Source organism: Oncorhynchus tshawytscha, linkage group LG08 (assembly GCF_018296145.1).
Source record: "Oncorhynchus tshawytscha isolate Ot180627B linkage group LG08, Otsh_v2.0, whole genome shotgun sequence".
Classification (NCBI taxonomy): Eukaryota; Metazoa; Chordata; class Actinopteri; order Salmoniformes; family Salmonidae; genus Oncorhynchus; species Oncorhynchus tshawytscha.
Window position 1 is genome coordinate 44,058,345 of NC_056436.1, and position 23,331 is coordinate 44,081,675.

The 23,331-nt window shown below is 41.7% G+C and overlaps 1 protein-coding gene across 1 annotated transcript in view; it reads right to left on the reverse strand.

Annotated features, from left to right (window-relative positions):
- The window catches only part of LOC112255718 (MAM domain-containing glycosylphosphatidylinositol anchor protein 1-like), a 243,728-nt gene that overhangs the window by 194,882 nt on the left and 25,515 nt on the right, over positions 1-23,331 (reverse strand). The window contains exon 4 of the mRNA XM_042326290.1: positions 125-321. Coding sequence (XP_042182224.1) covers positions 125-321 — 197 coding nt within the window. The remainder of the gene's footprint in view (positions 1-124; positions 322-23,331) is intronic.

Sequence of the window (23,331 nt, forward strand, 5' to 3'; positions counted from 1 at the left end):
CTATTCTATAGGTTGTGGGTCTGTTATCCTTGCTCTATGGGTCTGTTATCCTTGATCTGTTGCATGGGGTACAATGCTAGTAGCTTAAGAGTGTAAATGTGTGTTTGTGGTCCTCGTACAGTACCTGTGTGTATAGCGGTTCGTAGATGTCCACTCCTTGATCCTTGCTCTGCTCTATGGGAATGGTGCCTCGTTTCCAGATGAAGCGTGCCGGGGGGTTGGAGTTGACAGTACAGCGGAGGAACACCGTCTTCTCCTGGTAGAATCTCCCGCGCACATCGCTGATGGTCTGGTGCACCGTCAGAACTGGTTTGTCAAGGTCTGGACACACACACAGACACACAGATGCACTTCATCAATATCAAGAATACGTTCATCCAAACTATACTAAATTCCATCAATCATATTTTATAGACTATGTGGGGACCTTCCTCACAATGGTTAGACATCTGTAATGTACACAGCCTTCACCTACTGTACCACACTGAGACACTCCACAAATGAATCAGGAAAATATCTACACGAAAGGTTTGCCTGCCCAAAACCATTTTAATCATACATAAATGTCAAGAAATCAAAAGGGGATGAATACTTATGATAGGCACTGTAGATTCAGCAGGGAACTGTGTGTGTGTGTCTACGTGACTCAGGCACTTGTGGCTTCCTTGCTGTGTTATTTAGGAGCAGCCCTCTATTCTATTGTGACTAAGAGATAAAGATAGAAGCACATCTAAACACTAAATACAACTTGATAAGGCTGAAGGTTGATTGGGACCAGTTGATTAGCTGACTACTCACTGTTATTAGGAAAAGAGCCATGCTAAATTGTCTCTTTTAGACGACTATCCCAGAAAAGACAGTATTGTTAAAAGGCTTCTCTTCTTCAAGTGGAGAGAAATGGAACAGTACAGTACACAATGCACAAGTAGATTCTCTCTCTTTCTTTCCGTTCCTCCCTCTCTCTCTCTCTCTCTCTCTCTTTCTCTCTCTCTCTCTCTCTCTCTCTCACACACACACACATTCTCTCTCACACGCACACAGAAACGCACACACATCATGTCCCCTAACTCATCTTTCAACACAAAGGCAAAATGAATTTGGGGTCAAAAGGTCAATTGCAAAGCCTTCTCCAAAAATGACACAGGAGGACTCAGATTAACAAACACAAATTAAAATATCTCAAGAAATGAATGTCCTATCAACATGACATTTTCAAGGGTTATACAATAATATGAGCATAACATGAAATACAATTACATGCATACACAGTACCAGTCAAATGTTTTTACACACCTACCCATTCAATGGTTTTTCTTTATTTTTACTATTGTAAAATAATAGTGAAAACATCAAAACAATGAAATAACACATATACAGTTGTGGCCAAAAGTTTTGAGAAAAACACAAATATACATTTTCACAAAGTCTGCTGCCTCAGTTTGTATGATGGCAATTTGCATATACTCCAGAATGTTATGAAGAGTGATCAGATGAATTGCAAATAATTGCAAGGTCCCTCTTTGCCATGCAAATTAACTGAATCCCCCCCCCAAAAAGATTGACTGCATTTCAGCCCTGCCACAAAAGGACCAGCTAACATCATGTCAGTGATTCTCTCGTTAACACAGTTGTGAGTGTTGATGCGGACAAGGCTGGAGATCACTCTGTCATGTTGATTGAGTTTGAATAACAGACTGGAAGCTTCAAAAGGAGGGTGGTGCTTGGAATCATTGTTCTTTCTCTGTCAACCATGGGTACCTGCAAGGAAACACGTGCCGTCATCATTGCTTTGCACAAAAAGGGCTTCACAGGCAAGGATATTGCTGCCAGTAAGATTGCACCTAAATCAACCATTTATCAGATCATCAAGAACTTCAAGGAGAGCGCTTCAATTGTTGTGAAGAAAAGTCCAGCAAGAGCCAGGATCGTCTCCTAAAGTCGATTCAGCTGCAGGATCGGGGCACCACCAGTACAGAGCTTGCTCAGGAATGGCAGCAGGCAGGTGTAAGTGCATCTGCATGCACAGTGAGGCGAAGACATTTGGAGGATGGCCCGGTGTCAAGAAGGGCAGCAAAGAAGCCACTTCTCTCTAGGAAAAACATCAGGGACAGACTGATATTCTGCAAAAGGTACAGGGATTGGACTGCTGAGGACTGGGATAAAGTCATTTTCTCTGATGAATACCCTTTCCGATTGTTTGGGGTATCCAGAAAAAAGCTTGTCCGGAGAAGACAAGGTGAGCGCTACCATCAGTCCTGTGTCATTCCAACAGCATCCTGAAACCATTCATGCGTGGGGTTGCTTCTCAGCCAAGGGAGTGGGCTCACTCACAATTTTGCCTAAGAACACAGCCATGAATAAAGAATGGTACCAACACATCCTCCGAGAGCAACTTCTCCCAACCATCCAGGAACAGTTTGGTGATGAACGATGCCTTTTCCAGCATGATGGAGCACCTTGCCATAAGGCAAAAGTGATAACTAAGTTGCTCTGGGAACAAAACATCGATATTTTTGGTCCATGGCCAGGAAACTCCCCAGACCTTAATCCCATTGAGAATTTGTGGTCAATCCTCAAGAGGCGGGTGGACAAACAAAAACCCACAAATTCGAACAAACTACAAGCATTTATTATGCAAGAATGGGCTGCCATCAGTGGCCCAGAAGCTAATTGACAGCATGCAAGGGCGGATTGCAGAGGTCTTGAAAAAGAAAGGTCAACACTGCAAATATTGACTCTTTACATCATCTTCATGTAATTGTCAATAAAAGCATTTGACATTTATGAAATGCTTGTAATTATACTTCAGTATTCCATGGTAACATCTGACAAAACTATCTAAAGACACTGAAGCAGCAAACCTTGAGGAAATTAATATTTGTCATTCTCAAAACTTTTAGCCATGACTGTATATAGTAACCAAAAATGATTCTTCAAAGTAGCCACCCTTTGCCTTGATGACAGCTTTCCACACTTGGCATTCTCTCAACCAGCTTCATGAGGTAGTCACCTGGAATGCATTTCAATTAACGGGTGTGCTTTGTTAAAAGTTAATTTGTGGGATTCCTTTACTTCTTAATTCTTCAGGCTTGGGTCTATTTTTCTCCACTTCCTGTCTGACTGACATGCCCAAAGTAAACTGCCTGTTACACAGGCCCAGAAGCCAGGATATGCATAAAGTCAGTACCCTTGGATAGAAAACACTTTGAAGTTTGTAGAAATGTTAAAATAATGCATGAGACAATAACACAATTGATATGATAGGACGAATATTGTTGTTGAGAGCCAATGCTCTTACAATGGAAAGCCTGTGTCATATGCAATTCCAGCTCCCATATCGCAATTCATATGGCTTCCACTAGATGTCAACAGTCTATGTTCAAGGTTTCAGGCTTGTTTCTTCCCAAAAGAGGAAGAATTTTGAGTTTTGGTACTGGGAGTCAGAGTTGGAAATCAGTCTGTGCGAGAGACGAAGTAGACATGCAACTGCTAATTTTACTTTCCTATTGAACATACTTCTTTCCGATTAAACTATAATATTTCAATGGCATTTTAGGGTACCTGAGATTTAAATAGAATAGAAAACACTCTAATGTTTCGATAGAAAACACTCTAAAGTTTCTAAAACTGTTAAAATAATGTCTGTGAGTATAACAGAACTTATGTGCAGGCGACACCCCGAGGACAAATCATCCAGGAAAATGTTTTTTTTTGAGTTCACTGTGTTTTCAATGGGTTTTCTATCTAGATTTCTAAGGCACTTGCTTGCAGTTCCTATCGCTTCCACTAGATGTCAACAGTCTTTAGAAATTGGTTGGAAATTGGTGTTTTTCTCTTGAGAAATTAAAGTGGAGCGAGCTTCAGGTCGCGTGCCCCAAATAAAACAGTACACTTTGCTATACACCCAGAACTGAAAAGGGCTTCTTCTTCATTTTATTGATTAACAACAAGTGTATCTTTAATTTGATGTATTGCATGTGTGATTTCATGAAAGTTTAATATTTATAGTAATTTCATTTGAATTTGGCGCTCTGCTATTTCACCCGATGTTGTCGAGGGGTTCCGCTAGCGAAACGTCTAGCCGTAACAGGTTTTCACAAAGTTTAGCGGTAGCTTTTTGGAATCTTTTCTTTGTATGTAGAATGTGTGGATTACTCAAATCGATGGGTCCAACTAAACAGACTTTTTGGGATATAAAGAAGGATTTTATATAACAAAACGACCAAGCATTTTGTAGCTGGGACCCTTTGGATTGCAAATCAGAGGAAGATTTTCAAAAAGTAAGTGAATATTTAATCGTTATTTGTGATTTTACAAAGCCTGTGCTGGTTGAAAAATATTTTGATGTGGGGCACCGTCCTCAAACAATCGCATGGCATGCTTTCGCTGTAAAGCCTATTGTAAATCGGACAATGCAGTTAGATTAACAAAAATGTAACCTTATAACCGACATAAGACAAAAAACAGACCTACATCCTATGCTAGCTTGCTACCGATGGCCCAGTTAGTTGTCTGAATCGCCGTTATCCCAACCAACCTCACTACTCACTGGACCCTTAATGATCACTCGACTAAGCACGCCTCTCCTTAATGTCAATATGCCTTGTCCATTGCTGTTCTGGTTAGTGTTTATTTGCTTATTTCACTGTCGAGACTCTAGCCCTGCTCATTATACCTTATCCAACCTTTCAGTTCCACCACCCACACATGCAATGACATCACCAGGTTACAATGATGTTTCTAGAGACAATATCTCTCTCATCATCACTCAATACCTAGGTTTACCACCACTGTATTCACATCCTACCATACCTTTATCTGTACATTATACTTTGAAGCTATTTTATTGCCCCCAGAAACCTCCTTTTACTCTCTGTTCCAGACGTTCTAGACAACCAATTCTCATAGCTTTTAGCCGCACCCTTAACCTACTCCTCCTCTGTTCCTCTGGTGATTCCCCAGGTGCTCTCTTTTGATGACTTCTGTAACCGTAATAGCCTTGGTTTCATGCATGTTAACATTAGAAGCCTCCACCCTAAGTTTGTTTTATTCACTGCTTTAGCACTGCTTTAGCACACTCTGCCAACCTGGATGTTCTAGCCGAGTCTGAATCCTGGCTTAGGAAGACCACCAAAAATTCTGAAATCTCCATCCCTAACTACAACATTTTCAGACAAGATAGACCTAAACTGGAACATGCTTAACACCCGAGCCATCCTACAATCTAAGCTTGATGCCCTCAATCTCACACAAATTATCAATGAACCTACCAGTTACCACCCCAAAGCCATAAACACGGGCACCCTCATAGATATCATCCTAACCAACTTGCCCTCTAAATACATCTCTGCTGTTTTCAACCAAGATCTCAGCGATCACTGCCTCATTGCCTGCATCCGTAATGGGTCAGAGGTCAAACGACCTCCACTCATCACTGTCAAACGCTCCCTGAAACACTTCAGCGAGCAGGCCTTTCTAATCGACCTGGCTGGGGTATCCTGGAAGGATATTGTTCTCATCCCGTCAGTAGAGGATGCCTGGTTATTTTTTTTAAAATGCCTTCCTCACCATCTTAAATAAGCATGCCCCATTCAAGAAATTTAGAACCAGGAACAGATATAGCCCTTGGTTCTCTCCAGACCTGACTGCCCTTAACCAACACAAAAACATCCTATGGCGTTCTGCATTAGCATCGAACAGCCCCCGTGATATGCAACTTTTCAGGGAAGCTAGAAACCAATATACACAGGCAAAAAAGCCAAGGCTAGCATTATCAAGCAGAAACACAAACTCAAAAAAGTTCCTGGACACTGTAACTGCCCACTGCACTGAGGATAGGAAACACTGTCACCACCGATAAATCCACTATAATTGAGAATTTCAATTAAAAAAAATATATGGCTGGCCATGCTTGCCACCTGGCTACCCCTACCCTGGTCAACAGCACTGCACCCCCCCACAGCAACTCCCCCAAGCTTTCCCCATTTCTCCTTCTCCCAAATCCAGTCAGCTGATGTTCTGGAAGAGCTGCAAAATCTGGACCCTCTCTTTCTAAAATGATCTGACGAAATTGTTGCAACCCCTGTTACTAGCCTGTTCAACCTCTCTTTTGTGTTGTCTGAGATTCCCAAAGATTGGAAAGCAGCTACGGTCATCCTCCTCTTCAAAGGGGGACACACTCTTGACCCAAACTGCTACAGACCAATATCTATTCTACCCTGCCTTTGTAAGGTCTTTGACAGCCAGGTTAACAAACAGATTACCAATCATTTCAAATCTTACTGTACATTCTCCGCTATGCAATCTGGTTTCGCTATGCAATCTGGTGCACCTCAGCCACACTCAAGGTCATAAACGATTTCACAACCGCCATCGATAAGAGACACTTCTGTGCAGCCGTATCAATCAGCCTGGCCAAGGCTTTCGACTCTGTCAATCACGACATTGTTATTGGCAGACTCAACAGCCTTGTTTTCTCAAATGACTGCCTCGTTTGGTTCACCAACTACTTCTCTGATAGAGTTCAGTATGTCAAATCGGAGGGCCTGTTGTCCGGACCTCTGGCATTCTCTATGGGGGTGCCACAGGGTTCAATTCTCGGGCCGACTCTCTTCTCTGTATACATCAATGATGTCGCTCTTGCTGCTGGTGATTCTTTGATCCACCTCTACGCAAAAGACACCATTCTGTATACCTCTGGCCCTTCAGTGGACACTGTGTTAACTAACCTCCAGATGGCCTCCAACTGCTCTTAAATGCAAGTAAAACTAAATGCATGCTCTTTAACCGTTCGCTGCCCGCACCTGCCCGCCAGTCCAGCATCACTACTCTGGATGGTTCTAACTTAGAATGTGTGGATAACTACAAATACCTAGGTGTCTGGTTAGACTGTAAACACTCCTTCTAGATTCACATTATCTCCAAACCAAAATTAAATCTGGAATCGGTTTCCTATTTCGCAATAAAGCATCCCTCACCAATGCTGCCAAACATACCCTCGTAAAACTGACCATCCTACCGATCCTCGACTTCGGCGTTGTAATTTACAAAATAGCCTCCAACACTCTACTAAACAAATTGGATGCAGTCTATCACAGTGCCATCCGTTTTGTCACCAAAGCCCCATATACTACCCACCACTGCGACCTGTATAGTCTCGTTGTATGCCAAACCCACTGGCTCCAGGACATCTACAAGTCTCTGCTAGGTAAAGCCCCGCCTTATCTCAGCTCACTGGTCACCATAGCAGCACCCACCCATAGCACGAGCTCCAGCAGGTATATCTCACTGGTCACCCCCAAAGCCAATTCTTCTTTTGGCCGCCTCTCCTTCCAGTTCTCTGCTGCCAAATGACTGGAACGAACTGCAAAAATCTCTGAAGCTGGAGAATCTTACTTCCCTCTCTAGCTTTAAGCACAAGCTGTCAGTGCAGCTCACAGATCACAGCACCTGTACATAGCTCATCTGCAAATAGCCCATCCAACTACCTCATCTCCATACTGTATTGATTGATTTATTTATCTTGCTCTTTTGCACTCAGTATCTCAACTTGCACATTCATCCTCTGCACATCCTACCATTCCTGTGTTTAATTGCTATATTGTAATTACTTTGCCACCATGGCCTATTTATTGCCTTACCTCTCTTATCGTGCCTCATTTGCACATGCTGTATATAGATTTTCCTACTGTATTATTGATTGTATGTTCGTTTATTCCATGTGTAACTCTGTGTTGTTGTATGTGTCGAACTGCTTTGCTTTATCTTGGCCAGGTCGCAGTTGGAAATGAGAACTTGTTCTCAACTAGCCTACCTGGTTATGTTTTATCTGGTCGTTCAATGATAGAAGGAACAGGCAAGGTTAACTTTGATTTCATACAAGACCAACAAAATCTAACTTATTACATTGAATGTGCACGGGCTCCATAATTGGAAAAAAACATGGTTCTTGAACACTTAAAGAGATTGTCAGCTGAAAAAAATGTATAAATAAATAAATGACAAATGTAATTTTTAAAAAGGAACTGGGTTGGAAAGGCCTATACTGCCACCTACTGTAGTAACTGCAGAGGTGTAGGCATCCTGATGAATAAGAATACACCCTTTTCCCTAATATCCCAGCACACGGACCAAGAATAGTACCTTACAAGGTGAAAAATATGACCGACCGCCTCGATTCGGTCTTATGTAGTATACTACCATACTACCGTTTAGTACACTACTGTGAGCGCCCTATTCCCTACATTCCCTGGCAGATCCCTCTGTCTTCCACATCCACATATTTTCCAGAGTGTTATATATGGTGTGGCTACTCACAAGTCACCAAATATCTTTTGTGTCTTTCGGTCTCCTGCTCTTACTCTTTTTCAATCTCTCGGTGCCAATATCAGGGCCTCTCTAGGCCTTTTGGCCCTTCCTCTACATTATAACCCTTTCTCCATTATTTAGTCTGCCTCTGCTAGCTGTAAATAAAAAGATGAGGGCAGAGGCCCACTGAGGACAGTGATGGGGACAGTGAGAGAGAGAGAGAGAGAGAGAGAGAGAGAGAAAGAGAAAGAGAAAGAGAGAGAGGATTTATTGGGGGCCAAGCAGATGAAAAATGTCACGATTGTTTATTAAAATAGTTTGTTACACTTGGACAATACCCTTCATTTTACATTGCCTAGGCTATAGCTCAGCGTGCTATCACGGTCCTGTGGCTTACAGAATACTCACATTTTCACAAAAGTCAAAAAGCACAATCCATATGGTGACAGCATATTGAAATTAATTTGTTGTGAAATGTAATGTAATGTTTTTAATTGTGCTGTATATAACTGCTTTAATTTTGCTGGACCGCAGGAATGAGGATCCATAATGAATACAAATATAGCCAAATGTAGGCTATTGCTTTGAGGATATTGAATCATCTTCTTAATTACTGCTGTGGTCATTGTAATGCAAATACAGATGTAGGATCTTAATTTGAGACTGTGTGCTACAAAAGGAAAATAATCCTGGAGCAACAGGAAATGTGAATTATTATGTGAATTATAATTAATGGACATTTTTGTAGAGGTTGACACATTTTTCATTAAGGCAAATAAAGTCTGACATTTTTATGTGGAAATTACAAACTTTGGAAGCCTTTTAAACCTTGGATAAACTATAAATATTGATTTCCTACTGTGCAGGAAAATTGTAAGCAACAAAAGAGTGATCAAATTATGATCCTACATCTGTATATCACATTTCAATTGTTTTTCACTAATGCAATTAAAAGGTGAATATACAAACTTCCTATAACTTGACAAAACATATTGCCACATGGCTATTTAGTCAAACCATGCCAACGGAATTCTCTCAACGCAGGTCTTAAGAAGCCAGTAAGCCTTTTAATCAGTGAGCATTAGGTCTCCAGCCATCTTAGAATGAATGACATGGTTTATACCGGTTAATTCTGGTTTCATGGTGTTTTTTTGCTCCCCGAAGAAGCATGAGGCAACCAAAGCTGGTGTAAGGTCAAGATAATTTAAGTTTGACGCTGCATTGTGTACCTAACCTACATGGATTGGAGAAAGAACATAAATAAAGGTTGATAAAAACACATTTTAGCAGATATTATCAAGGCTCAGTCGGAGGTTAATTTTCCACACGTTTTCTACCATTTTTATGTGTGTGTGTGTGTGTGTGTGTGTGTGTGTGTGTGTGTGTGTGTGTGTGTTGTGCCTGGGAGTGTATGGGTGCAGACTCAATTTGTGGTTTAGCCCTCCCTCATAGACATGAAGGTCTGAATCCTGCATATACTGAATGTGTGTGCGTGTGTGTATATTTCCTTCTTTATTGTCAAATCAAATCAAATCATCAAATCAAATTTTATTTGTCACATACACATGGTTAGCAGATGTTAATGCGAGTGTAGCGAAATGCTTGTGCTTCTAGTTCCGACAATGCAGTATTAACGAACAAGTAATCTAACTAACAATTCCAAAAAAACTACTGTCTTATACACAGTGTAAGGGGATAAAGAATATGTACATAAGGATATATGAATGAGTGATGGTACAGAGCAGCATAGGCAAGATACAGTAGATGATATCGAGTACAGTATATACATATGAGATGAGTATGTAAACCAAGTGGCATAGTTAAAGTGGCTAGTGATACATGTATTACATAAGGATGCAGTCGATGATATAGAGTACAGTATCTACGTATGCATATGAGATGAATAATGTAGGGTAAGTAACACTATATAAGGTAGCATTGTTTAAAGTGGCTAGTGATATATTTACATCATTTCCCATCAATTCCCATTATTAAAGTGGCTGGAGTAGAGTCAGTGTCATTGACAGTGTGTTGGCAGTAGCCACTCAATGTTAGTGGTGGCTGTTTAACAGTCTGATGGCCTTGAGATAGAAGCTGTTTTTCAGTCTCTCGTTTTCTACCATTTTTATGTGTGTGTGTGTGTGTGTGTATGGGTACAGAGTCCATTTGTGGTTTAGCCCTCCCAGAAAGTCTGAATCCTGCATATGAACTCAGCAACAACAACAAAAAACGTCCCTTTTTCAGGACCCTGTCTTTCAAAGATAATTAGTTAAAATCCAAATAACTTTCCCATGCTTGTTCAATGAACCATAAACTATTAATGAACATGCACCTGTGGAACGGTTGTTAAGACACTAACAGCTTACAGACGGTGGGCAATTAAGGTCACAGATATGAAAACTTAGTACACTAAAGAGGTCTTTCTACTGACTCTGGAAAAACACCAAAAGAAAGATGTCCAGGGTCCCTGCTCATCTGCGTGAATGTGCCTTAGGAGGCATGAGGACTGCAGATGTGACCAGGGCAATAAATTGCAATGTCCGTACTGTGTGACGCCTAAGACACTGCTACAGGGAGACAGGACGGACAGCTGATCGTCCTCGTAGTGGCAGACCACGTGTAACAACACCTGCACATGATTGGTATTTCCGAACATCACACCTGCAGGACAGGTACAGGATGGCAACAACAACTGTCCAAGTTACACCAGGAAAACACAATCCATCCATGAGTGCTCAGACTGTCCGCAATAGGCTAAGAGAGGCTGGACTGAAGGCTTTTAGGCCTGTAGGCCTCACCAGACATCACCAGCAACAACGTCGCCTATGGGCACAAACCCACTGTCACTGGACCAGACAGGACTGGCAAAAAGTGCTCTTCACTGACGAGTCTCGGTTTTGTTTCACCAGGGGTAATGGTCAGATTTCCGTTTATCCTCAAAGGAATAAGCGTTACACTGAGGCCTGTACTCTGGAGCGGCATTGTTTTGGAGGTGGAGGGTCCATCATGGTCTGGGGCGGAATGTCATCAGACTGAGCTTGTTGTCATTGCAGGCAATTTCAATGTGGTGCATTACAGGGAATACATCCTCCTCCCCTGTTGGATTGGAGGGTGAGGGGTAGGGCCATTCCCCCCAGAAATATCAGGGAACTTGCAGGTGCCTTGGTGGAAGAGTGGGGTAACATATCACAGCAAGAACAAATCTGGTGCAGCCCATGAGGAGGAGATGCACTGCAATACTTAATGCAGCTGATAATACACCAGATACTGACTGTTACTTTTGATTTTGACCCCCTGTTGTTCACGGACACATTATTCAATTTCTGTTGGTCACATGTCTGTGGAACTTCGATTTATGTCTCAGTTATTGAATCCTGTTATGTTCATACAAATATTTACACGTTAAAGTTTGCTGAAAATAAACGCAGTTGACAGTGAGAGGACATTTCTTTTTTTGCTGAGTTTAAAAAAAAAAATTATGGCACACAAAACACTTGTCTGATTCGCACCTCTGTCAGTGGAATAATCTATTGCAGAGGCCGCAGGGAAGGCACAGTCCTAGAAAAAGGGGATTGTGGCTAAGATGAACAATTTACATCTCTTTCCAGAATGTGCTTTCTCCCACCATTTCGTGTACATTCAGTGTTTAATTTGTTGTTTGAATTATTTGCCAAGTCCCCATTACATATATCACCAGTAGTACATGTACTGTTAATTCCCATAATTTTGAATATACAATGTTTTTTTGGTTACGGTCATTTCTGTTACTGCATTCAATATATTATTATTACTCCATTATTTTAACGTTCACATTGTCGGAGTGGAGACATTGTTTGCAGAGTGCACAACTTATGCTGCACGTGAGAAAGAAGTTTTGGTTTCTTTCATTCCATTTAGAAGTTTTGTCAATTTATTAAATGTTTTGTCTTTGGAGCGCTCCTGTCAATGTCTCGTAAGTAAGGACGCACACCTGATTATGCATAAAAGCAGACCTAGGCTTCCTGGCCTTTGTGCAAATGTAGGTAAATAAATGTGCCCATTTGGGAATCTGATAGTATTTCTGATTGTCTTAACTCACCACAAATAATGAGCTGTGGAGCTTCTCAGTTTATTAGTGTGAGCTTTAGGATGGACCAGTTGATAGTTGATACTATGTTTTAAGTTAATTGCAGAAAGGCCATGCGCAGCCAATGTGATTCATCGGATATTTATTTGTATCAGGATATTTTCTACCTGCAGGCTGCAATGTTTTTATTTATACATAGTTGGCAATGGCAATAGAAGTTACAAATCTAAAAGTATCATTTTCATTTAGATTAACCACATGACAATGATTTTGAGATACGAAGATGTTATTATAAATTAAATTAAACCGTTCCATGAAAATGCGTATATGAAAACTATAACTGGCACACAGCTCGGTAGAAATGGTCAAATAAATTGTCATTCCACAGGAAAAAGGTTGCCAACCCCTGATGTAGCCTATTACCGGCAACTTCAGGAACATAATGGCAAAATCTGTGAAGGCCAGCAGGAGCGGGTGGAGGATGGTCGGGTACAGGTTTTTTTCTTCTGGTTATCCTGATCTCTGGCTCCCTCTTGAGTTATGTGTGTCTTATGTAATCAAACAGTGCGCTTAAAGCATCAGGCAAGCTCAGTGCATTTACATTATTTTACTTAAACACATATGGTGTATATATGGACAAATACACATTGAAAAATGTCTACCAATCGATTAAACCTCTATTATGGCTCTGTTTGGCATAATGATACATAGTCAAGTTTCATTCTAATTGAATACATAGGGGGCTTAATTCAAATCACATTGTTGCTCAGAGTTTGAATTGTAAAAGGCATCTCTTCAAATGTACTATTTAACAAGGCCCCTTCATTGTTTATTTACCAGCCTAACACCACCAATCTTGCATAGGTGCACATCACTTCAATGAAAGGCACATACACACAAGCACTTCCGAATGAAAGGCACACACATAAACACACTTAAAATACCCACATGGAAATTACCCTCTGTTCAACCTTGGAATGCTTCTGGAAATCCCTCCAAGGTCGGCCAGCGTGGCATAAGGGGGCTGTGCTAAGTACAGATTAATTAGCCTAATTTGGTAAACAATGAGCAGATTCCTGATTAGTTTCCTACTCACTGTGGAAAGAATACTCTCCTGTGCAACCCTATGAACAGTAGCATGTTTTAGGCCATTTTAGATGAGTGCAGCATCGGTGGCTATTGTGGTATTTGATAGCATAGTTTAACATTTGTGCTTATGATGTGGATGCTAGAGTTGTAGCGTCCTTACCCATGCATACCGAGGTAAGCAACAGTATGCAATGATGATGAGAGAACATTCCAGAATAGACTCCTACGAGCACAACATTATAGTAATTTTGGCAAAGTAAACAACAGTGAAAGAGACAATGCTAATGCAAAGCTCCGCAATCAATGCTATGGATGAACGGATGGTCATGGTCGTAATCCGGGACGAGATCTGTCAGGTGAGATTAATGGGCCGTCGACAAACTGCTCACAGGCGATGTCACTAATTAGGCCCCAAACTCTCCCCCTCTGTTTGAAAGATGGTTCATTAGACATAAGACTGTATATACCGCACCTCCCTGGTTTTAAAGGCAATCAATGTCTCATTACAATGCCCCCATACATCTTAAACCAATTTGGTTTGGGATTAGGGAAGGAAGGTTTGTAGTCTCAACCCCTCCTTGGTCAATATATTGGTTCCAGGTGCAAGCATGTTTGAGTGGGTATACAAACATACTATATACTCCCACACTCACATAGTGATGTTACATTTGATACTTGAGCTAAGAGGCATATGTAGAAATTGCCGATGTGTGTACCACTTTATCAGAAGTACGTCATCAGATTTAACCAAGGTGAGGTGACTGTGAACATGAACAAGTACAAACAGATCAGCTATGAGATGCATAAATCAATCAAAGAGGCAAAAATACTTTATGGGGACATAGTGGAGTCGCAACTCAATGGCTCAGACAAGAGATGCATGTGGCAGGGACGTCAGACAATCATGGATTATAAAGGGAAAACCAGCCGGGTTGCGGACACCGAAGTCTCACTCCCAGAAAAACTTAACACCTTCGCCCGCTTCGAGGAAAACAACACAGCACCACCTTCTGGGGGCCCTGCTGCTCACGAGGACTGCGGGCTACCAATCTCTGTAGCCAATGTGAGTAGAACTGTCAAAAGTGTTAACCCTCTCAAGGCTGCCATCCCGGACGGTATCCCAAGCCATGTCCTCAGTGCATGCGCAGACCAGCTGGTTGGAGTGTTTAAGGCATATTCAACCCCTCCCTATCCCCCACTTGCTTCAAGATACAGCCAAATACATTTAAACTCAGTTCTTCACAATACCTGACATTTAATCTGAGTAAAAATCCCGTTTTAGGTCAGTTAGGATCACCACTTTATTTTAAGAATGTGAAATGTCAGAATAATAGTAGAGAGAATTATTTATTTCAGCTTTTTTTTTCTTGGGTCAATCGTTTCCGATAGCCTTCAACAAAATTCCCACAATAAGTTGGGTGAATATTGGCCTATTCCTCCTGACAGAGCTGGTGTAACTGAGTCAGGTGTGTAGGCCTCCTTGCTCACACACGCTTTTTCAGTTCTGCCCACAGATGTTCTATAGGCACGAGGTCAGGGCTTTGTGATGGCCCCTCCCATACCTTGACTTTGTTGTCCTTAAGCCATTTTGCCACAACTTTGGAAGTATGCTTGGGATCATTGTCCATTTGGAATACTCATTTGCGACCAAGCCTTAACTTCCTGACTGATGTCTTGAGATGTAGCTTTAATATATCCACATAATTTTCCTCCCTCATGAGGCTATCCTTTTTGTGAAGTGCACCAGTCCCTCCTGCAGCAAAGCCTCCCCACAACATAATGCTGCCACCCTGTGCTTCACGATTGGGATGGTGTTCTTCAGCTTGCAGGCCTCCATCTTTTTCCTCCAAACATAACAACGGTCATTATGGCCAAACAGTCCTATGTTTGTTTCATCAGACCGGAGGACATTTCTCCAAAAAGTACAATCTTTGTCCCCATGTGCAGTTGCAAACCGTAGTCTGGCATTTTTATGGTGGTTTTGGAGCAGTGGCTTCTTCCTTGCTGAGCGGCCTTTTTAGGTTATGTCGATATAGGACTCGTTTTACTGTGGATATAAATACCTTTGTAGCTGTTTCCTCCAGCATCTTCACAAGGTCCTTTGCTGTTGTTCTGGGATTGATTTGCACTTTTCACACCAAAGCACGTGCGTCTCCTTCCTGAGGAGTATGATGGCTGCATGGTCCCATGGTGTTTATACTTGTGTAATATTGTTTGTACAGATGAACGTGGTACATTCAGACATTTGGAAATTGTTCAAGGATAAACGATACTTGTGGAGGTATACAATTTTTTAACTGAGGTTTTGGCTGATTTTTTATATTTTCACTGAGTTTGAAGGTAGGCCTTGAAACACATCCACAGGTACACCTCCAATTGACTCAAATAATTAAATTAGCCTATCAGAAGCTTCTAAATCCATGACATATTTTCTGGAATTTTCCAAGCTGTTTAAAGGCACAGTGAACTTAGTGTATGTAAACTTCTGACCCACTGGATATGTGATGAAGTGAATTATGAGTGATATAATCTGTCTGTACACAATTGTTGGAAAAATTACTTGTGTCATGCACAAAGTAGATGTCCTAACCGACATACCACAACTATAGTTTGTTAACAAGAAATTTGTGGAGTGGTTGAAAAACGAGTTTTAATGACTCCAACTTAAGTGTATGTAAACTTCCGAATTCAACTGTATACTATCACATAACATGGTTCTCCCCAAAGAATGTAAGAGGAGCACGTTGCCACCTTGTGGACTGGCTCGGCCACTATATAAAAAATAAATAAATGTAAAGTACAAATAATAATAATGACAATAATAATAAAAATAATATATAGCACCAGTCAAACGTTTGGACACACCTACCCATGCTAGAGTTTTTATTTATTTTACTATTTTCTAAATTGTAGAATAAAGACATTAAAACTATGAAATAACAAATATGGAATCATGTAGTAACCAAACAACTGTTAACAAAAATCTAATATTTTTTTGAGATTCTTCAAAGTAGCCACCCTTTACCTTATTGACACTTTGCACACGCTTGGCATTCTCTCAACAAGCTTCATGAGGTCATCATTATTTATTTCAATTAACATGTGTGCCTTCTTAAAAGTTCATTTGTGAAATGTATTTCCTTCTTAATGCGTTTGAGCCAATCAGTTGTGTTGTGACATGGTATGGGTGGTATACAGAAGATAGACCTATTTGGTAAAAGACCAAGTCCATTATATGGCAAGAACAGCTAAAATACGCAAGGAGAAACGACAGTCCATCCGTAACTTTTCAAGAACTTTTAAAGTTTCTTCAAGTGCAGTCCCAAAAACCATCAAGTGCTTTGATGAAACTGGCTCTCAAGATGACCGCCACAGGAAAGGAAGACCCAGAGTTACCTCTGCTGCAGACGATAAGTTCATTAGAGTTACCAACCTCAGAAATTGCAGCCCAAATAAATGCTTCACAAAGTTCAAGAAACAGACACATCTCAACATCAACTGGTCAGAGAAGACTGTGGGAATTCGGCCTTCATAGTTGAATTAAAGCAAAGAAACCACTACTAAAGGACACCAATAAGAAGAGACTTGCCTGGGCCAAGAAACACGAGCAACGGACATTAGATGTGTGGAAAACTGTCAAATGTTGAGATTTTTGGTTCCATCCGCCGTGTCTTTGTGAGACGCAGAGTAGGTGAACTTATGATCTCTGCATGTGTGGTTCCCAATGTGAAGCATGGAGGAGGTATGATGGTGTGGGGGTGCTTTGCTGGTGACACTGTCTATGATTTATTTAGAATTCAAGGCACACTTAACCAGCATTGCTACCACAGCATTCTGTAGTGATACGCCATCCCATCTGGTTTGACTTAGTGGGACTATCATTTGTTTTTCAACAGGACAATGACCCAACACACCTTCAGGCTGTGTAAGGGCTATTTGAACAAGGAGAGAGATGGAGTGCTGCATCAGATGACCTGGCCTCCACAATAGTAGTAGGTGTGTCCAAACTTTTGACTGGTAAGGTAGGTGCAGGTCCAGTACTACAATGCAATCTAATTACCAGCATAGACCAATAACAGCACTAAATTTGTGCCCATATCTCCAATCACACACATTTACACTTCTCATTCACACTTTTCTGATTTCCTATCCATCACAGGAAGTTGACCAGTGTCCCAGCTCAACTTACATCACTCAGTCCCATCCACTACGCTTGTATAAGACCAGAATGACAGAAAGACAGATACCATTGAGGCTGGGCACACTAACTTCCCTCCCTCCCTCCCTCCCTCCCTCCCTCCCCTTCATTGTGTTAGTCTCCCGGCGGACGGCCCCTGGAGGGTGGTAATTGCAGGGCGAGTAAACTAGGCAATGGCCGCGCTGACAGGGGATGCTGAGGGTAACCAGTAGTGACAGGTGACGCTTGTTCAATTTTCTATCCCCGCCGCACCTCAGCGCGTGCTCGCCAAGTGACTTAGTGTGACATTTGTTTTTCAACAGGACAATGACCCAACTCACCTTCATGCTATTTATAGGGGCTATTTGACCAAGAAGGACAGTGATGGAGTGCTGCATCAAATGACCTGGCCTCCACCTTTTTTAAAATATTTTATTTATCCTTTATTTAACTAGGCAAGTCAGTTAAGAATAAATTATTTCGGAGCCATCATTGACTCAGTGGGTTTTGTCAAACATGTCTCCGGACCTACTCACTGCCACAGTCATACTCTGAACCTAGTTTTTTTGCCGTGGAATAAATGTTGTGGATCTTAATGTTTTTCCTTATGATCCTGGACTATCGGACCATCATTTTATTTTGTTTGCAAACGCAACAACTAATCTGCTCAGACCCCAACCAAGGATCATCAAAAGTCGTTCTATAAATTCTTGGTCAACCCAAAGATTCCTAGATGCCCTTCCAGACTCCCTCCACCTAGCCAAGGACGTCGGAGTACAGATATCAGTTAGAACTTCTTCAGCTAATGCGATTAGCATGAGGTTGTAAGTAACAAGAAAATTTCCCAGGACATAGAGATATCTGATATTGTTAGAAAGTTAAAATTCTTGTTAATCTAACTGCACTGTCCAATTTACAGTTGATATTACAGTGGAATAATACCATGTTATTGTTTGAGGAGAGTGCACAGTTTTGATTATGAAAAGTTATTAATAAACCAATTAGGCACATTTGGGCAGTCTTGATGCAACATTTGAAACAGAAATACAATGGTTCATTGAATCAGTCTAAAATGTTTGCACATTAACTGCTGCCATCTAGTGGACAAAATCTTTGCAGGTGGGCTGGATTAAAACATGATGGCCTTTCTCTTGCATTTCAAAGATGGTACAAAAAAAATACAAATTATCAGTTGTTTTTTTCTTTGTATTATCTTTTACCATATCTATTGTGTTATATTCTCCTACATTCCTTTCACATTTCCACAAACTTCAAAGTGTTTCCTTTCAAATGGTACCAATTATATGCATATCCTTGCTTCAGGGCTTAAGCTACAGGAAATTAGATTTGGGTATCTCATTTTAGGAGAAAATTGAAAAAAAGGGGCCAATCCTGAAGAGGTTTTAATTAACTACCTAACTGAGGAACTGAGGAATTTAACCTTAGATGCAGTCGCACCCCTAAAAACAAAAAAACATTTGTCATAAGAAACTAGCTCCCTGGAATACAGAAAATACCCGAGCTGGCGCTACACCAAACTGGAAGTCTTCCGACTAGATTGGAATGACAGTACCGTGCAGTATCGAAGAGCTCTCACATCCTATTTTTCCAATTTAATTGAGGAAAATAAGAACAATCCTTAATTAATTTTTGATACTGTCACAAAGCTAACTAACAAGCAGCATTCCCTAAGAGAGGATGCCTTTCACTTCAGCAGTGATAAATTCATGAACTTCTTTGACGACAAGGTCATGATCATTAGAAAGCAAATTACGGACTCCTCTTTAAATCTGCGTATTTCTCCAAAGCTCAGTTGTCCTGAGTCTGCACAACTCTGCCCGGACCTAGGATCAAGGGAGACACTCAAGTTTTTTAATATCATATCTCTTGACACATTGATGAAAATAGTCATGGCCTCTAAACCTTCAAGCTGCATACTGGACCATATTCAACTGAGCTGCTTCCTCTGCTTGGCCCTCCTATGTTGAACATAATAAATAGCTCCCTATCCACCGGATGTATACCACACTCACTAAAAGAGGCAGTAATAAAGCCTCTCTTGAAAACGCCAAACCTTGACCAAGAAAATATATAAAACTATCAGCCAATATCGAATCTCCCATTCCTCTCAAAAACATTGAAAAAGCTGTTGCACTGCAACTCACTGCCTTCCTAAAGACAAACAATGTATATGGAACGCTTCAGTCTGGTTTTAGATCACATCATACCACTGAGAATGCAGAATTCTTTTGGTACCATTGATCACCTGTCACGATCGTCGTAAGAAGCGGACCAAAGCGCAGCGTGGTGTGAATGCATAATTTTAATGGATGACGAAAACACAAAGTAAAGTGAACAAAACAATAAATGAACAACGACCGTGAAGCTATATTTGAAATGTGCTGACACAAACACTACACATAGACAATCACCCACAACCCACAATGACAAAACAACGACTAACACCTGCCTATGATTGAGAACCATATCAGGCCAAACACAGAAACAGACAAACTAGACATCCAACATAGAATGCCCACCCAGCTCACGTCCTGACCAACACTAAAACAAGGAAAACACAAAAGAACTATGGTCAGAACGTGACATCACCACATTCTTTTGGAGAGATTGGAAACCCAAATTGGTCTACACGGACAAGTTCTGGCCTGGTTTGGATCTAATCGGTCGGAAAGATATCAGTTTGTCCTCTGACAAATCAACTGTACATTTCGGTGTTCCTCAAGGCTCCGTTTTTAAGGAACATTATTGTTTTTAATATATATTTTACCTCCTGGTGATGTCATTCGGAAACACAATGACAACATTCACTGCTATGCGGATGACACACAGCTGTATATTTTGATTGAAACATGGTGAAGCCCCAAAATTGCCCTCCCTGGAAGCCTGTGTTTCAGACATGAGGAAGTGGATGGCAGCAAATGGTATACTTTTAAACTCGAACAAAACAGAGATGCTAGTTCTAGGTCCCAAGAAACAAAGAGATCTTCTGTTGAATCTGACAAGTAATCTTGATGGTTGTACAGTCGTCTCAAATAAAACTGTGAAGGACCTTGGCATTACTCTGGACCCTGATCTCTCTTTTGACGAACATATCAAGACTGTGTCAAGGACAGCTTTTTTCCACCTATGCAAATATCAGGAGCTTTCTGTCCAAGAATGATGCAGAAAAATTAATCCATGCTTTTGGCTCTTCTAGGTTAGACTACTGCAATGCTCTACTTTCCGGCTACCCGGATAAAGCACTAAATAAACTTCAGTTGGTGCTAAATACGGCTGCTAGAATCCTGACTAGAACCAAAAAAATTGATCATATTACTCCAGTGCTAGCCTCTCTACACTGGCTTCCTGTCAAAGTCAGGGCTGATTTCAAGGTTTTACTGCTAACCTACAAAGCATTACATGGGCTTGCTCCTACCTATCTCTCTGATTTGGTCCTGCCGTACATACCTACACGTACGCTACGGTCACAAGACGCAGGCCTCCTAATTGTCCCTAGAATTTCTAAGCAAACAGCTGGAGGCAGGGCTTTCTCCTATAGAGCTCAATTTTTATGGAACGGTCTGCCTACCCATGTCAGAGACGCAGACTCGGTCTCAACCTTTAAGTCTTTACTGAAGACTCATCTCTTCAGTGGGTCATATGATTGAGTGTAGTCTGGCCCAGGAGTGGGAAGGTGAACGGAAAGGCTCTGGAGCAACGAACCGCCCTTGCTGTCTCTGCCTGGCCGGTTCCCCTCTTTCCACTGGGATTCTCTGCCTCTAACCCTATTACAGGGGCTGAGTCACTGGCTTACTGGGCTCTCTCATGCCGTCCCTGGAAGGGGTGCGTCACCTGAGTGGGTTGATTCACTGATGTGGTCATCCTGTCTGGGTTGGCACCCCCTTGGGTTGTGCCATGGCGGAGATCTCTGTGGGCCATACTCAGCCTTGTCTCAGGATGGTAAGTTGGTGGTTGAAGATATCCCTCTAGTGGTGTGGGGGCTGTGCTTTGGCAAAGTGGGTGGGGTTATATCCTTCCTGTTTGGCCCTGTCTGGGGTGTCCTCGGATGGGGCCACAGTGTCTCCTGACCCCTCCTGTCTCAGCCTCCAGTATTTATGCTGCAGTAGTTTATGTGTCGGGGGCTAGGGTCAGTTTGTTATATCTGGAGTACTTCTCCTGTCCTATTTGGTGTCCTGTGTGAATCTAAGTGTGCGTTCTCTAATTCTCTCCTTCTCTCTTTCTTTCTCTCTCTCGGAGGACCTGAGCCCTAGGACCATGCCCCAGGACTACCTGACATGATGACTCCTTGCTGTCCCCAGTCCACCCGTGCCTGCCAGGACCTGAGCCATGACCATGCCCCAGGACTACCTAACATGATGACTCCTTGCTGTCCCCAGTCCACCTGACCGTGCTGCTGCTCCAGTTTCAACTGTTTTGCCTTATTATTATTCGACCATGCTGGTCATTTATGAACATTTGAACATCTTGGCCATGTTCTGTTATAATCTCCACCCGGCACAGCAAGAAGAGGACTGGCCACCCCACATAGCCTGGTTCCTCTCTAGGTTTCTTCCTAGGTTTTGGCCTTTCTAGGGAGTTTTTCCTAGCCACCGTGCTTCTACACCTGCATTGCTTGCTGTTTGGGGTTTTAGGCTGGGTTTCTGTACAGTACTTTGAGATATCAGCTGATATACGACGGGCTATATAAATACATTTGATTTGATTTTGATGTTTCCACCCCCATGCTTCACAGTAGTTATGGTGTTCTTTGGATGCAACTCTGCATTCTTTGTCCTCAAAACACGACGAGTTGAGTTTTTACCAAAAAGTTATATTTTGGTTTCATCTGACCATATGACATTCTCCCAATCTTCTTCTGGATCATCCAGATGCTCTCTAGCAAACTTCTGACGGGCCTGGACATGTACTGGCTTAAGCAGGGGGAAACGTCTGGCACTGCAGGATTTGAGTCCCTGGCAGCGTAGTGTGTTACTGATGGTAGGCTTTGTTACTTTGGTCCCAGCTCTCTGCAGGTCATTCACTAGGTCCCCCCGTGTGGTTCTGGGATTTTTGCTTACTGTTCTTGTGATCATTTTGACCCCACGGGGTGAGATCTTGCATGGAGCCCCAGATCGAGGGAGATTATCAGTGGTCTTGTATGTCTTCCATTTCCTAATAATTGCTCCCACATTTGATTTTATCAAACCAAGCTGCTTACCTATTGCAGATTCAGTCTTCCCAGCCTGGTGCAGGTCTACAATTTTATTTCTGGTGTCCTTTGACAGCTCTTTGGTCTTGGCCATAGTGGAGTTTGGAGTGTGACTGTTTGAGGTTGTGGACAGGTGTCTTTTATACTGATAACAAGTTCAAACAGGTGCCATTAATACAGGTAACGAGTGGAGGACAGAGGAGCCTCTTAAAGAAGAAGTTACAGGTCTGAGAGCCAGAAATCTTGCTTGTTTGTAGGTGACCAAATACTTATTTTCCACCATAATTTGCAAATAAATTCATTAAAAATCCTACAATTTGATTTTCAGGAATTTCTTTTCTCAATTTGTCTGTCATAGTTGAAGTGTACCTATGATGAAAATTACAGGCCTCTCTCATCTTTTTAAGTGGGAGAACTTGCACAATTGTTGGCTGACTAAATACTTTTTGGACGAGGGAGCTTCCTACTGCCTGATCTATGTTG